We start from the raw sequence: 17,332 nt of genomic DNA, 5'->3' as shown, positions 1-17,332 counted from the left end.
CTGAGTGATACAATAAATAGGGGACAGGAAGGGAAGGGAGAGGAGTGGAGGAGGGTTTTAGCCTGTTTACCTTCTAATACCTGTAGAGAGTGCTATCTGAACCCAGAGCCAGTTCCACAGACCTTGGCAGGAATGGGTTTAGTGGGAGCCTGTCTAATCCGTCACTACTGATAGTAATTCTGAGAGGGTGAGCTCATGTAGAGCATGAAAACAGTCGGAGTCCTGGGGCTCAAGCCCAAGGTGGGAGGTGGGGAGGGCCTGGAAAGGGCAGCTCTGGGACCCCAGGGACCCCATGCATGTCCCCATTCTGATGGGACCCCTGGGCTTCCAAGCTCTTAACTATGCCCCCCGCCCTGGCCCGCCCAGTGACTGTAACAAGCTGTCTCCAGCCTCCTCTGATTCTCAAGAGCCCTGCCTGGGCCCTTGTTTAGTGGGAAATGCTGTCTCCCCACCCCAGTCTATTGCTATGTCAGGCTTGGTGCCCACCGGAAGCATGGGAACGCTCACCTGCACATCTGGTCCATTAACTGGGTCTGCTTATTCAGGGACTGTGGTCGCTGTCTGACCATATGGCATGGGGGAGCTGGGGGCAGCGGGAGGAAAGAAAGTTTTTACAGCAAAACCAGCAGATACACAAACTCCAGCTTAGGTGTTAGGAGTCTGTTCACGTTCTTGCAGTAAAGCTGAATAGACAATTAGCGACGGACATGGTGTGTGCAGAGCAAGACAGAATCTGCAGTGGGGGCTGCACTGGGTGGATTCAACTTCAAAACCCCCAGGCTGACAGCAGAACAGCGGGTGTCTGCACCCTGATTCAGCAATTTTGGAAGCCTCATCAGATCAATAATTCATCATACACCACCATCCAAGTTAGAGGGCTCATGAGGAAAGAACAGGGCCCTCTAATCTGGTGTTCCCTCCTCTCACACCACCAAGCAGAGCTTTGAGCTTCTATTGAATTAAGCTGCCTCCCTCCCTGCAGAGGAGGAGGGGGGCCCGCAGCTGGAACACATCCCCCTCCTGCTCAGCCAGGCAGGACCTGCGATACTGTCCACATGGTCCACTTGGCATGAGCGGTACGTGTGCATGGACATGCATTCATGTGTGTGTGCACAAATGTGAAAATGGGTAAGCCGGATACTATGTCATGATCACCACATCCTATGTTTTATGTAGAGACATGATCTCATCTGCACAAAGCTTCACCCAAGAGTGTAGCAGAGCTGCCCAACTCTACTTTGTAGATGAGAAATTAAGGCTGAGAGAGGAGACTTCCTTGACACTGCTCAATGATCAGGTGGACCCGTCTGTAGTCGGCCACTCTGCACCCCATTTCTGGCTCTGTCCTTCATGCCTTTACCATTGGAGCAACTTGTCTGAGCCTCTGTTATTGGATTCATCTACCACATTGGGTTATAGTGAAAATGGTTCTTTCATTGGTTCTTCAGTGACCCCTGTGCCATCACCAGTAATGACATAGCCTGGCCCTCAGGGAGGTTACAGTCAGCTCAGGAGAGACACACAGAAATTTCCCCGCAGCTTATCCTTCATCTTCCTCACCAGCAGTCAGGGCCTGGGGAAGTGCCCTGCAGCCCTGACTCTGTGGGTACACAGCCCCCTTCTGCAGGAGCCTGGCTTGCCTGGCTTTAGACAAAGCTTCTAGGCTCAGAGAAGATGTCTGTGTTCTCTTGAAGTAGGTGCCAGACAGCACCCATTCTGCAGGGCTGAGGAGTGGGAGTGAGAAGGTGCCAAGCCTATAGCACCTTTGGGGCTGTTACTGGGGCACAGAGCTGGAGCTCCCACCTGTGGACTGTGACAGGAACCAGAGGAAGCTGACACTGGGGAGACCCCAGGCAGTGACTCTACATCCAGACACAGTCTGGGCTCACTTCCTCAGGCCACAGTGTTCACAGCCCTGTCTGTCATCCACTCTGATAAGCACAGCAGGAGATGTCCAGGCTCACCAATGTGTTTCACAAAACAGGATCCCAGGACCTCAAGTCAGAGGCTCAGATGTGCACCCCAGACCCACTACAGCAGGGTCCACAGAGTTGGTGCTGGGGACTGCTGCCTTTTAATGAGCCCCCCAGTGACTAGACCCTGGAGCCCAGTTGCCTGTATTTGAGCCCCAAATCTACTGCTTTCTATGGCTGTGACCTTGGACACATCACCCAACTTCTTTGTTCCTGGGTTTCGTCATGTTATAAAAAGGTGTATGACAGCGCCTCCCCCAGCAGGCTGATGTGCAGACTGAGAGTTAACATCTTTCCAGTCCTCAGAACAGAGTCTAGAACAAACTGAGTATCATACATGTGTTTGTCAAAAAAATAAGTCTAGCCTGACAGAGACTGTCTACATTTATGTCCTCCTTTGTGCTGATGATTCCACAGGCCTGAGTTCCCACTGCCCTGCAACAGGAGGAGCTGCTTAGAGTCAGAACAGCCCGGGCAGCTTCTCGGTACATCCTTCCCCAAGCAGGGGTCATGCAGAGCCTCCATGACATGAGCAGTGGACTGGCTCTGCCCTATCCGTGTAAACCTGCCCATGGGTTTGCCCAGCTCCCAAGCTGCTTTCCAATCTTCCCAGGACTACACAGCGGCTGTGCTGAGGGACCTTCCAGGATATGCCTAAAATCAGAATCTCACCCCATAGACCCCTTCAGAGCAGTCAAACTACTTCTTTCACAGTTTTGCAGGAAAAGACCCTTCATTCTGAGGTAGGAGGCCAGCAGGTCTTGTTTTCTGGTCACGACCCTGCTGACCAAAACAGGATCTGGTCCAGATGGGATGAAGTTAAAAAACCAAAGACAAACAAACACACACAAAAACAAAAAACAGCAGAATCCAGCAGATGAGACGAAAGTGATCCTGGTTGCCCTCATTGCTCATTGGTGCAAGACACTCACACCAGTGCCAAGACAGCTTACCAATGCCATGGCAGTGACCCAGAAGTTACCACCCCTTTCCTAGAAAGTTCTAAATAACCAGCCCCTCAGTTTGTATCAACCTGCCACTTAATTCGCATGTAATTGAAAGTGGATTTTAGTGAGTATAAATACAGTTGCCAACATCCCATACATTTCTGACTGAGTATACTGCCTACGAGTTAGCCCTGCCTTGCAAGGAGCAGTAATGTTCAATAAAAGACTGCTGTCTAACACCACCACCTCACCTTTGAACTCTTTCCAAAAACCCTCCTGGGCTAATCCCCAGTTTGGGGGCTTGCCTGTCCTGTGTCAATTCTGTCTTCAGTTGGGTTCTGCAAAGCAGCACTGGATGGAGGATTCCCATGAAAGTGATTGCTATGGACTTAAATGTGTTCTCTCTCCAAATTCATATGTTCAGGCCCTAACCCCAGTGTGATGACATTTGAAGATGGAGCCTTTGGGAGACAATTAGGTTTAGATGAGCTCATGAGGGTAGAGTCCTCATGATGGAACTGGTTCCCTAATAAGAAGAGATACCAGGGAGCTTGGTATCTCTCTCTCCATCCCATGTGAGGACACGGCTGGAAGGTGGCCATCTGCAAGCTAGAAAGAGAGCCCTCACCAGAACCCAACCATGCTGGAACCCTGACCTTGGACTTCTAGCCTGCAGAAACATGAGGCAATACATTTCTGTTATTTAAGCCACCAGGCAGGCTATGGTATTTTATTATGGCAGCCTTAGCTGACTAACACAGTGATTTAGGAGGAAGTGTCCCCAAATCAAGCCTGGAGCACAGTGGGCATGCAGAACCCATAGCCAGTGCACAGGACAAGGGGAGCCCTCCCTACCTGATTCAATGTCTCTGCCATCCTTCCTTCCACCAGAGCCAGGAGTTGTCTGTGCACTGTGGCATCTGGGTAAGCCTGCAAGCAAACCAGTAGAGTTTCATACCACAGCAGAGCCCTTGTCCTACCCTGCAACCCCTGTGTGTCAGTGGCCCCAGCACAGATGGGGCATACTCAGCACAGTTCTTTTGGAGGTAAAGAGCCAGGCCCAGGGCAGTTTGTTCACGTTTCCTCTCTTTGTGTTGGGGCAGAGAGGGAGGCCCTGCAATCTCTCATGGCTAGACCTTCCAGTGCCTGGGCTGAAACACACTTTCAGTGAGGAAGGAACCCGAGTGAGCCCAGCCAGGAGGGTTTGCTCCCGCTGACAGCCTCACTCCTGCCTTACTCCCCCTCAATTACACTGCCCCTCCTTGCTCATTTTGGCTTCTCTTCCTCTGCATCTTGCCCACTGTTCCCCATGATGGGCTACTGGCAGTCACCTGCTCATCTGGTCCATGTCTGTGGATCTGGGTCTCTGTGCTATCTAAGGGCAGAGGGTACAGTGGTAGGAAACAGGCTTGGCATCTACCGGGAGGAGTGGCTACCTGGGGACCCGCAAATCCCACCATGAAATCATGTGAGTCAGGCTGGCCTGGAGGCAAGCAAAGCACCTGGGGCCTCACTGCCAGGCTCACGCAGGTGCAAGGCCAGCACCCAAGAGTGGCGGTAAACGTAAGACTGATCACCAAGGGAAGATCAAAATTTTCTTGATACTTTAAAAACCAATTTATAATAATGTGAGGCAATGAATTAGGTGCTACGTTAACATAATTTTGCAAACTATATATACAACATTCAACTTCCTTTTGTTTACATCATAATCATTATTTTATTGGTAATAGGTATCTGTTATTAATGTCAATGCATACAAAATTAGTACTTAGATATTTTATTTACAATGGAGTTATTTGTAGGATCTCATTTGAAAAGAAGAATTCTGCTGCAAAACATGTTTAGAAAAAAAAAATTGATTAGATGATCTCTAAGACCCCCTTAGCTTAAAATTTCTATAGGTCTGTGACAAAGCACAGCAGAAAACTCAGCCTATGATTGAGATCTTAGCAACTCAACAGCAAAAGAAATTTGCCAGGGACTGAAAAGCTCTTATGCTCTCAAGTCACGGGATAAATGCGCCTTAACTACTTCCAACCTCTCCTCACATTCGCTTCTTCAGTTTGTTTGGATGTTGGGCATATTTTTTTTTATCACCTCTTTCCTTCCAAATTTCCCATTGTCAGGGCTTTCCACAGCTTTTAGACAGAACAGTAAGGTAAATTTTTTTACAGTAACACCTACATCTGTACTTACAGGAGTAGAGTACATGTTTTCCACACCTCTTGACTCAAAGAGCTCGCCATAACCCTTAAATTAAAGAAAGATGAAAGAAATATTTTCTGATTTCAAATAAATCACCAAAGGATGCAAATACATAACTAGAAATTCTTGCAGTCATATTGCCTTTCATTTTTGTACTAAAGATATAGTAATTCTAAAGACTATAGATATTCATAGGAGAAATTCATGAATAAGTTTCATAGTTGCTTTGTGAAGAAGGAACATGAGAATACTAGATTTGCAAGCTCTGTCTTGGGTCCATGAACACCCAGTAAGATTTCCTTTGTGCCATGGCCATGCCCTGAATACAAACAAATGACACACATCCACTCCTAGGACCCAGGCCCAGCGGCACAACTCTCAGGGCTCAGTGCAAGATGAAAGTTGGGGGCCCTTTGTTTAAAATTAAGAATTTCAAGATGGTGACAGTAGAATATTAAACCAAGGAGGGGTTCTTTAGAGTGGGAGGCCCTGTGCCATGGTGTGAGTTCCACGTCCATGCAGCTGGACACACCAGGACCAGAAGGGTCAGCTGCATGGACATGGAACCCAACATTCATCAATGCAGGAGCCCTTCGGTGATGGATTTGTGGCACCATCTTTGTGCAAAGCAGAACAGCATGTTTTCATCTTTGCTCAGATACTGCCTGTGCAAGGATATGAAATTATAGAGATCTTGAATTTATTTTAGAATCTCTCTCTCGTAAAAATTGGATAGGATTCTATGGCTCTTTAGACCCTGAATACCTCTTTTAAATTCAATATTGGAAAAGTAAATTTCTGTTAAATAATGGCTAGTTAAACTGGTGAGGTCCAAATAAGGTCTGTGATTGAGAACTGTATTCATAGTGTTGTGCCAAAGTCCATTTTCTGATTTGATCACGGAGTAGGGTTACATAAGATGGTATCTTTGGGGGACCCCCAAGAGCTCTCCGTACTATTTTTGCAACTTCTAGTTAGTCGAAAATTATTTCAGAAAACGTCATTTCACAAAGCAATAGTCCTAGAATTTGTATGTAGCATACATGAAGACACAACACACAGGGGAAGTCAGACCTCCCTTTCGTTGGAAGCATGCAGTCACTGGGCTGGAATTTAGTCAGGGTCAAAGTCCTGTGCTCTTAATATTATACGTTATCTCCGGTGCCCTTAGAAGGACATGAGAAAATGTATCTATTTGTGGATGTTCTAAAAGTGTCATATTTGATCAGGATTATCAAACAACTCTAAAAACAACAGCCGCCACCAATGACCGTAATACCTAGTTCTACAGATGGAAATAGAGTTGCGTGGGAAAAGCTCAACTTCTCAGATTTTCATTGACTATGTGTCTTTTTCTGACAGTATCACAAAATCTTCTACAAGGGGCCTCTCTCAGGGGAACCAACTGTTAGTCACTAGTGAGATGGCAGCAGCAGGGAGCAACCTTCTGAAACTCACCCAACTCCCCAGAGCAGAGCGTGCTTGGGCTGCCCTGCTCGCTGCAGATGGAGGCACTTCCTTGAGATCCTAGGGGGAAAATGCTGATTTACTCAAAGGAGAATGGATTTCTCTCCAGCTGGAAACAAAGTTGGCATGTGTGACCTCCCACCACTTCCCCTTGCTCATATACTCATAGGCAAACACGAATTAACACGATGAGAGGGAGGGCGCAGTGGAGGGGAAAGGAAAAGGAAGAGAGGCAGGGAATAAAAGGGCAGGTGCAATGGAAACGTGTGGCAGGAGGAGGCTTGAACCTGAAGACGCTAATGTGCTTTCCATGACACAGACACCTGAAAACTGCATAGACACACAGACGAGATCTAGAAGGTGACACTCACAGGTGAAACTGTTTAGATTTAGGGATGGGATTGTGGGCATTTTCTGCTTTGGGTTTCTATTATTTTAATAGCGATGCTTCAATAATGAAGTTAAATTTCAAAGAAAATAAAGCAGGCAATGGACCTTGACAATGGTCTCAGTGACGTTATTTCATGCTATATGCAGCAGCTTTTAAAATATCAGGTTACCCATAAATCATAAGTGATGGCTTCACTTAGAGAAAGTCTGTGAATGGCAGTTCATTTAAGCAGTCACCACAGATGTACTTACTAGAATATTCGCAGGACACTGAAGGGAATCCAGAGATACACCAAAACCTAGAGGGTGGAGGCTTTGGTTTCCTCCCCTGTACAACAGGGAAGCAAGACTGCGCTCATCACACACACACCCCTATGGGTTCTGGTGAAAATTCAATGAGATGGGGCATGCAAAGTGCATAGTGTGCCCTTCAGGGCAACGCCTAGGCCTCTAGAAGTTTGCAGACTGGCTCAGAGGAAGGAAAGAGAAGGCTCCCGCCAGCCCAGGAGGCAAGTTTGTAGGAACTAGAAAAGGGAAGCCCTTCCCCCAGGAGCACGGGTTGATGGTCAGAATGCACAGCGGACCCAGCCCTGCTCACTGCCCTGGCCAGGCACGCGCTCATTTATGGCAATCCTGGGTCAACTCTGTTTTCAAAGTAGGGGACACCTACTACTTATGGAATGGAAGATTTAGCTACTTGGGAAACAATTTTAAATAACACTGATTTGCATGGTGAGAAAATTATTCCCTTTCTAATTCTGTTTCCACACCCTAATGACATCCAGGAGGAAGAGTCACTCTGGTGCTAGCCTGGCTTCCATGCTCTGCCTTCCTTGTAGAGGGGCCCCGGGCCTTTGGCAGTGACATCGTCCACCCAGTCATTGTGCCCTACTTCTTTCATGGCTATTTTCACACTTGCCTGCTCTTTATACAAGTAAAACTGTGTTTTCATTTACAGTTGAAATATAAAGTTTCCTACTTAAATAAATGTACTTAATGTGGACACAAGCCCATTTTAAGAAAAAAGTGTCTTAAGAAATACATAGTCCAAGTGCCATATGCATATGGCAAAAAATCACCATATGGCACTGGACACAGTGATATCTGGAAGCACTGGGTCATCTGATGCCATAGCAAAGATGAAGGAACTTGGCCACAGAAAGGCAAGGGTGTGTTAGGCTAAGGGAACCATGGGGCTTTGCAAGTTGGGGCTGGAGTTGCTGACTTGCAGAAGGACCTCCCTGGATGTGGCAGTGGGAGGAGCATCTCAGGTGTTCCTTGTGAGGGAAACCCTCAGGAAAGTCACTTCTTTGCAATCCAGAAGCAAGTAAGGAGCACGTTACCTTAGCTCCCTGCTTGGGTCCTGCTGCAGCTGTGCAGACGAGCAGAGCCGGCCTCTGGCCTTCAACATCTGACCATGTCTGTAGAACACAGAGAAAGAAATATGACAAGGGCTGAAATCACAGATAGCAGAAATAAAAACAGAAGGAAAGGAATGACATTTTCTCCAAAACACATTGTATCTATGCCATCACAGAAGTCCAGACTGTAAAAAATACACCTCTCCTATAAATCTGGATGACTTACATGGGAAAAGAATGTTATTTCTGTTTGCCTTTTGTAATTGCTCGCTGGGAGGTTGAGCTTCTCGTGGTTCAGTGTCCCATGTAAACTGATGGTAAAAGGCTCGTTTCAGGAGCCCTCAGAATTGAAAAGCTTGTCTTTTTCTAGGGCTCATAGTGATGGCTCTTGGGGTCACCACTGTTGCATGGTATTCTGTGCATTGTCCTATTCATTAACCAACCAACATACATGTTCACTGAGGGACTCAGGTTGATGGATGCTGGATTTCTGTTGGCCAAGGGCTCTTAGCTTCCCCACACGCAGGGAAGGCATCTATGCAGTTCCACAGATCATCACCATCAGACAGCATCCCTATAGTTTAGCAGCAGAATGTGACAACATGTGTGCACCTAGTGATGATGTCTTACGTGGAGTTTTCCCAAGAGCACACAATGTTCCTGGTGAGTGGATGTGCAATGTAGGCTGGTATCTTTGTGTAAGATGGATAGAGGGAGAAGTGCACCTAGAGATGGCCTTATTTACCAAGGTTACAAAGACATAATCAGTAATTACTGCTAATAATGCTAATATTGGCAACCACCCTTTTTTGCATGACTGTTAGTACTGAAAATTTGACATGTGTTATTTGATTAAAGTGTCCAACAAACTTAGGAGACAGAAGACTATCAAGTTCACTCTGTATATGAAAGTCAGAATCAGTTAGATTATGTAATTGATCAATCACAGATTTGGAATCTACACTCAGGTCTGTTGAATCCCATTTCTCAGAGCCCTAAGATACTGAAGCAGGAACGGAGATGCGCCTTTAGTTGTGAATGGGAAACAAGAGGAAGATTTGTTGGTACAAGAAGAGAACAGAGCCCCTTGCCCAGCATGAGGTTCTCTTGTCCCTCTGGCATAGCTGGTCTTTGACCAGTGCCACCATGTCATTAAGCCCCCTCCAACCCTCCTGGTCTTAGCATCACAATGGCCAAGGTTCCTTTCCACCCACACTGCTTCTACAGCTGCTTCCTCTTTTCCAAGAGACAATCACAAAGCTGCTGGGAAAGAAGGGTAACCAGGGCATCCCCACTGTCCCTTCCATCTCAGCTACAACCTGAACCAATGCTCAGGAAGTGCGACATTCCTGCCAGTCTCCTCCAAGCTCAGCAGCTTTCACGCTCTCCTGCCAAGGAGGAGACTGAGGCACAGCCCCTGGGCCTGGGAACCATTTCTGTTTCCCTTCATGGTTGAGCCTCTGAGCCACTGGAACTGTCCAAGGCAAGAAATTCTACTGTTACACAAAGACTGCTGTTTGCCCAGATGGTTTTCTTCTTAAAATTACACAACAAATCAAGTTTGCTGCTGCTCTCACATTTGGGATGGGGAGATTCCTTCCAGGGGACTTCACAATCTGGAGAGTTTGGACCTCGCTCCTGTTTCCTCACCCAGGAAGCGCTCACAGGAGGGTGCACAGGCACATACCTGCCAGAGGAGCCTAACCTTCCTTCCCTCCTTCACACCGCAGGGAAGACAAAATGCAAAGAACCCTGGGAGCCTCAGGCAAACACCAGCTTTTTCAATCACATATTTTTGAGAAACTCTCTAATTACATGAGCATCACATCAAAGTTCATTGGAATATCTTTGCCCTAAAGTGTCTCACTTCATTCAGCAAGTCTCTCCCTTCCAGGAAAGAACCACTGGTGGAGGTGTAAGATGGGGTGACCGAATCCTCTGTGTGTGTTTCCTTTGGACATTTGTGTTCATTTTCTAAATCAACCACTTAATTCTAGATGAAGACAAACAGGAGAGCTCACAATGCTTTCATCTCTTTGTCTGTCTAATCCCGGCCCAGAGTTGCTGCAAGGGTGACTAAGATAACGTAGGGCCCATTTTAGAAGCAGCCGGTTTGAAAAACCAGTGGCCATTGGCCAGTTACTCTATATGGTTCTGCCTTGTGTTAGGTGCCTTCATGTGTTAGGTGCCTTCAAAGAGGATGTGTTAGACATCCTCTTTGATCCACAACCTATCTGAGAATTTGACTTTATCATCCCAGTTCACAGATGAGGATGTAGGGTTAAATGATGAAGCTAATGAGATGCGAAGGCAGAAACAGAGCCCAGGCCTTGTACCTCCAAGGGCAGTGAGCTTTCTGGTTGGCCTCTGCCGGACAATGGTAGAAGAGGAGGTTCTGCCATGATCTACGGAAAGCCATGGCCAAGAAGCCAGCTCAGACTCATTTAACCAGTGAGCCTAACACAATCCCATTTAGGGAACGTCTACCTAATAAAAATCACTTTTTCCCTAAGCACAGTTTCTCCAACTTAGCACTTAGGGGACTGGGGCAGATAATTCTCTGTGGTAGAGACTGTCTTCTGTGTTATAGGATATTTAGCAGCATCTCTGACCTCAACCCACCAGACACCAGTAGCACTCCTAACTGTGACCATCAAAACTGTCTCCAGGCATTGACGAATATCCCCTGTGGGGCAAAATTGCTCATGGTTGTGAACCATTGATCTGAAACAATAAATTCATTTATCTGAGTTAGTTTTTGCAAGAATTTTTTCCCACTTGCTACTGAAACATGGGTAAGAGTGAAGAATTAAGAGGTGGTACAGTGGGTGAAAAAACACATGCTATATGTCTGTGTATTATTGAATTCCTTGCCATAAGACACAAAGCATGACATTCCACTACCTGGGCTGAAGTGGCTTTGCTCTCCTCATTATACATGACCAGTGTTTGGTGGCCTTCATCATTGGATATAGAGCATCCATGCTTCTTAGGTTCAAGCACAAAACAGCGTCGCAACAGGAAAAGCAGAGCCACTGTGATAAGACAAAGGGGAAAAACAGATTAGACAAGCTCACCCATATCAGAGGTTTCATGAGGATCTTGTTCTGTTCATTTATAACTCAGTCATGAACTGGCAAGGTCAAACTGCATCTTCGTCATCTGTGTAGCTCTAAAGTTTAGCACAGTTCCGGGATATAACTAGATGCTATGTACTGTTTGTTGAATTAATCAATAATACTATCTGGCCAGTAATATTGTATTGTTTCTTGGAAAAGCTGCTTTCTCATTAGCCTTGCCAAGTCCAGGAGCCTGGACATCTGTATATTGCTGTCTCCATGGTTATTACAAAGGACCACTCCTTGACTATGTTTACTGATGGATTCCATTGTGAGTACAGGCTGCTTTTGCTGGCCAGGGATCTTGCCTGGCCAACATGGCAACCTCTGATCTGCATCTAGGAACGTGAGTACACCCAGAAGTCATTCTCAAAGCCATTCCACCAATCCTGCCATCGGCTGTCCCCTACCCCAGCAAACCCCATACCCTTGGCCTATTGCCTGGGGAGAGGAGCCATAGTCCCAGGACACCCCTACAGACCACTGACCTGCCAGAGCCACGAATGCTGCACAGACAGGGGACAGGGTCCCCACAAGAAGCCCCACTCCTGCATCTGCATGCTCCACACACGTGAACCCACTGGCACAGGGGCAGATCCTTACACGGACAGTTTGCTTCTGGGAAAGTCCCTGTTTGTCTCCAATGAAGAGTGGCACCAAGTAATTACCACGTGGCAGGCTTCTCAAGGTTAAAAGTTCAACTGACTGACCTGCAAAGGGAAAAAGAACATGGCATGCATTGACTCACTCATCTGCTCATCTGCTCAATGCACGCTTACTAAAGCTCTGTATGAACGTAAGCCAACTGCAGAGTTAGAGGGAGGGGTCCCCAAGGGCACCCTCACTTCTGACACCAACTGCAAGTTCATGGATTCCCAAGACCACCCTCAGGTTCAACAATTCTCTAGAAAGACTCACAGAACACACTGAAAGTTGTTGCAGCGATGGTGCCGTTTTTTACAAGGAAAAGATACAGATGAAAATCAGACAAGGAAAGAGGCACCTAGGGCAGAGTCCAGAAAAGCACCAATGTCAGAGCTTCTCATCGTCCTCTCCTGAGAAGCCAGGTCAGCATCAGTGAGGGACAGCACACATGGGATGCTGCAGTCAGGGACGTTCACCTGAGCCTCAGGCTCCAGTGTCCTCCTGGGGCTTGGTCAGGCAACCTGGTGGGCCTCCCAGGTGGGCAGCCTCAGTCTCCAACCTCTCTGGTAGTCGACTGACACTATGTGACTAGAAGTCCCCAATCTAAATCACATTGCCCCTGTCTGGCTCAGCTCAAGACACCCAGGTAAAGAGACACTGGCATCAGACATGATATCCCAATAGAGATCACCCAGACCCCAAGGACAAAGACCAGACCTCTCTTTGGGCAAGGCGAAGTTCTTTACCATACACTCCAGGTCTGAGAACTACCAACATGAGCACACAGTTTCAGCTGAAACCGTGCCACAGTCTACAGATGCCATGGCTAGAGGCACAGAGGAGAGTGTTGACAGAGGGTGCCAGTTGCTTTTAACCTGCTCAGCAGGTTCATGTTCTGATAACAGTGCCCCAGTGTTTCTTTAGGGAAGCCCACACTTCCCAAATTCTCAGTATGAATCAGGAGAGGCTGAGCCCAGACCCCAACAAGGTCCAGGTGTGGGCTGGGAACCAGTCAATCAGCATGTCTGCCCTCCTAAGTCCCACCTACAGTGATTGACAGGGCAGCTGACCCAGGTCAAACTGTGACATCAATCCTGGAGCTTCCCGGGAAACACCCTTCTTGCCAGATGTTAGGATATGTCTCAGGGACTCCCAGCAGCCTCCTACCCCCTGATGAGGAGAGGTTCCTAAAAATGAAGGAACCCAGAGAAAAGCAGACCGTGCATGGGAAGGTGGCTTCCAGGGATATCCTTTGAGCACCTAGAGCCAGCTCTGCCAGAACACAGACTTCTCTGGCTTTGTAAGCTAATAAAGTCCTTTTTTGCCTAAAACTGTTTGAATTGGATGTCTGTCATTTTCCACTGTTTGCCCGTGACCAGTACAAAAACTCACCCCAATTTTTCCCCAACTTCCATGTGTCCTCTGCGTTTCCCAGGGTGTTGTCCAATTCAAATGTAAATGGATCAGAGAAGGGCTCCAGGTCCGGATCCTCTGCCTCGATGTGGAGGGGCTGATGCACGGCAGACTCACAGACCTCCACATAGCGGGAATGTGGCCGGAGAGTCGGGGCGTTGTCATTGATGTCAGACAGGAAGAGCATTAGGGTCCCTGTAGCAGTCTGTGGGGGGAAGCCTTGTACGGGGAGGAAGTTTCAGGAGTTGGTTATCTCGTGCCCTGGAGAATGAGCACTCTCCATCTCTCAGAAAACAAATATTCCTGAAATACTAGAACTGTTTCCCTTTCAAATCATAACTCTCCTGGCATGCATGTGATGATCTGTTTTCCTGCTTTTATGAACATTCAGAATATCTGGGTAAGGTAAGCTAATAAAGCACTTACCACCTCAAATCATTTGTAGAACAAGGTAGAATGTGGCATCATTAAACAAACAAAAGGTCGATCAATGGTGCCAGGCGTTAAGGATGGGTGGGGTGGAGGAAAATGGGTGTGACTAAAGAAGGGCCCCATGGGGGTCCCTGAGGAGAGGCAAATGCGCTGCATCTCCGCGTTGATGTCCCGGTTACGAGATTACACTGTAGTCCTGCAAGGTGTTGCTCCTGGGGGAGACTGGCAAAGGATACGCAGGATCCACTAGATTATTTCTTAAAACTGCAAGTGAAACTGCAATTATCTAAAAGGACTTTTTCTAATTAAAAAGGTGGCAATCATCAATTCACAACTGCAAATATATGGAGCCAACCTAAGTGCCCATTGACCAATGAGTGGATAAAGACAATGTGGCATATGTATACTATGGAATACTACTCAGCCATAAAAAAGAATGAAATAATGTTTTTTTGCAGCAACTTGGATAGAGCTGGAGGCCATTCTTCTAAGTGAACAACTCAGGAATAGAAAACCAAATACTGTATGTTCTCACTTATAAGTGGGAGCTAAGCGAGTGATATAAGGAACTCTGGAGACTCAGAAGCAGGGGAGGAGGGAGCCAAGGGATAAGAAACCTCACACTGGATACAAAGTACACTACTCAGGTGACCAGTGCACTACAATCTTAGACTTCACCACTGCATAATTTATCTACGTAACCAAAAACCACTTGTACCCCAAAAGCTTTTGAAATACGAAAAGCAAAAAATAAACAGAAAAAAAAAAAGAGTACCCATCATAAAATCATCCATAACAGAATGAGGGAGCCCTGAAACACTGGCCCCACTTTTTCTCCTCCCTTAATACTGATTAGGAATCCGTGTTTCCTATCTCCATTGCCCCCCACCCTCAACATTCCACTAGTTAATTAGAGAGTGGAACGTACAGCGACATATCACTTGGAGCTTGGGTTTTAGTTCACAGACTTTCTTAAATACAATGTTAAAGTTATTTGAACATTTTTATTTCTTCAACTTTGTTTTGGTGTGTTTAAAGATTCAGCCTTAGGAGAGCATAGAGAAAAGTGCTGAAACATGCTCATAAAACCTCCCGTCCTGGTTTATGACAAATGTGTCCCTTACCATCCCATTTACCTGAGCTCGTACGCCATCCCAAGCACAGGGAAGCTGTGCTAAATATCACACACCATCGGCTTTGACAAAGAGCTAAAGAGTTAGCTCATGAACAGATGAAAAAGATGTTGGGTTTGATTGCAGCCTCCTTGCTGATTTAATTGTCTCTTCTGAATGAATACTGCCCTCTTTCGATGGTATTGGTCCCTTGTTTACCATTTCAAGAATTACTACCAAAAATAATCACCAGCACGGATGCAGAGTGATAACAAGGTTTATTTTATCCTTTTCTTAGCTGTGCTGAAAGACTCTCACCAGGATTATTTTCCCGCAGGAAGCAAGAATGAGCATTTTATTTTTCCAATTTTGGGTAAACACTCACCATCATCAACAGCGTGAACGATGATTATATAAAAACTGTCATTGACATGAGGGGATTCTCGGTCAATTGGCTCCACGGTGGTGACCCCTCCGGAGTTTTCATCTACGCTGACCCAGTTTGCTGGGTCATGAACCCGTTTATATCTTGTAGAAGGAAAACGGATGGCAATTTTTAAAATTAAAAACTTACATCAAAAGATGTAAAAAGTTACATGAAAAAAACAAAATATGTCATAGAAACACTATTTCTACCACAAGTAATTTGAGAAATTCTAAGAGAAATTAAACTATGAGAGTGTTAAATTCACAAACGGAATGGAGGCGCAGGGAGGACAGCCTAAAGATGCTCCTAAGTCTGTGGAATCGACATTCACCAGAACACCAACTGTCCCCCTCCTTGTTGGACTGAACATAGTTTTGTCTGCCTTGGGGAAATGTTTCATCCTGGAAAGGAACCCATCTTCAGTTGCCTGTAGATGATGGTAGCTTAGTGTGAAAAACCAAACTGCCCTTGCAACAGAAGCCTAGGACTTTACCCCTGGTATGTTCCCTTTGCAGAAGAGCCCCAGCGGTTCACAGGTGGGTAACCCTGTTCCTCAAAGTGGTCTTCTACATCCCCGTCACCTCTGTGAACCTGACACCGCTTTAAGGGGTGGGCCATGCCAAACCCTCCAGGATTCCTAAGAGCTGTCAGCCATCGTATGGCATCCTTTGCAACCTTGCCAGGTTGCCAACCACAGCTACCTGCTGCGGCCCCACAGCAGGAACATCCTGGACTCAGACAAACAACAACAACAAAAAGTACAGGTCCCAGAAAGGTGCGGAGAAGGGCAGTTTCTCCTTACGCTGTTCCTTCATCCTCTGGGCAAATGCTTTTCAAAGGGTCAGCAAGGATTCCTCTCTCATGTTGGGTGGGTCACAGTTTTTAAAGGGATTGAAGCTTTTTGTGCTCTGCTTCACCTCTTAGGGAAAGTTCCAGAAGTTCCTTAGAAGCACTGTGATTTTGCAATGTTTACAAACGAGGGGAAGAAACTCAGAGTTCCTCTGTGGATTATCTCAGGCCGAAAGGCAGCTCCCTCAGCTAATGCAGATGAAGCAGAACTAGAGGAAACCAGAGCTGCACCCCACCCAGATCATGCCTCCGCCCTGTCACAAAAGACACTCGCCCTGCCTCCTGAACAAAGCCATACTGAGGCTATAACAATGGACTGTTTAATTCTTGATTTCAGCACAATCCAAACATTTACTGAGACCTACATATGAGCCAACCATCCCCAAGAGACAGGAAGACAGCAGCGAATTAGGAAAGGCTCCTATCGGTGGTGCCAAAGGGAGCCCCAACCAGCATCACGGGCATCCCTGGGAGCTTCTTAGAAATGCAAATCTCAGTCCTGGCCCCAGATCTCTCAATCAAATTCTAGGGGTGGGTTGGAAACCAGCCTGGCCAACATGGTGAAACCCCGTCTCTATTAAAAATACAAAAATTAGCCAGACATGGCAGCACATGCCTGTAGTCCCAGCTACTCAGGAGAATGAGGCAGGAGAATCACGAGAACCTGGGAGGTGGAGGTTGAAGTGAGTCGAGATTATGCCACTGCACTCCAGCCTGGGTGATAGAGAAAGACACTGTCTCAAAAAAAGAAAAGAAATTCTAGGGGTGGGGCCCAGCAATCTGCATTTTAACAAATTCCCCCAGAGATTGATATACACTATAGTTTGACAGTTACTTCTTAAGAGCCATCCTAACTCAAGGTACACCATTGTGCACCAGAAGGGGTCTGTGAGCTGTTGGTTGGCTGCTCATAATGAGATAACTGCAAAAATGAAGGGCAAGTGTTGAGAGGCTCTTAGAGTTGTCAGCATTGCTGTGCCCCCCAGTGC

The 17,332-nt window shown here is 46.7% G+C and overlaps 1 protein-coding gene across 14 annotated transcripts in view; it reads right to left on the bottom strand.

Annotated features, from left to right (window-relative positions):
* The window catches only part of CDH26 (cadherin 26), a 66,721-nt gene that overhangs the window by 2,588 nt on the left and 46,801 nt on the right, over positions 1 to 17,332 (bottom strand). For 7 of the 14 annotated variants that reach the window (XM_021920853.2, XM_021920852.2, XM_031656879.1 and 4 more), the window contains 8 exons: positions 15,453 to 15,595; positions 13,503 to 13,742; positions 11,954 to 12,175; positions 11,251 to 11,381; positions 8,329 to 8,406; positions 6,587 to 6,655; positions 5,120 to 5,173; positions 3,776 to 3,850 (listed from right to left, as the gene is read on the bottom strand). In XM_021920853.2, the coding sequence (XP_021776545.1) occupies positions 3,776 to 3,850; positions 5,120 to 5,173; positions 6,587 to 6,655; positions 8,329 to 8,406; positions 11,251 to 11,381; positions 11,954 to 12,175; positions 13,503 to 13,742; positions 15,453 to 15,595 (1,012 nt within the window). The other 7 variants (XM_021920855.2, XM_031656882.1, XM_021920854.1 and 4 more) reach the window with 7 other exon arrangements.

Source organism: Papio anubis, chromosome 16 (genome assembly GCF_008728515.1).
Source record: "Papio anubis isolate 15944 chromosome 16, Panubis1.0, whole genome shotgun sequence".
Taxonomy (NCBI): Eukaryota; Metazoa; Chordata; class Mammalia; order Primates; family Cercopithecidae; genus Papio; species Papio anubis.
Note: the sequence above shows the minus strand (reverse complement) of the source record. Positions and strands in the feature narration are given on the sequence as shown.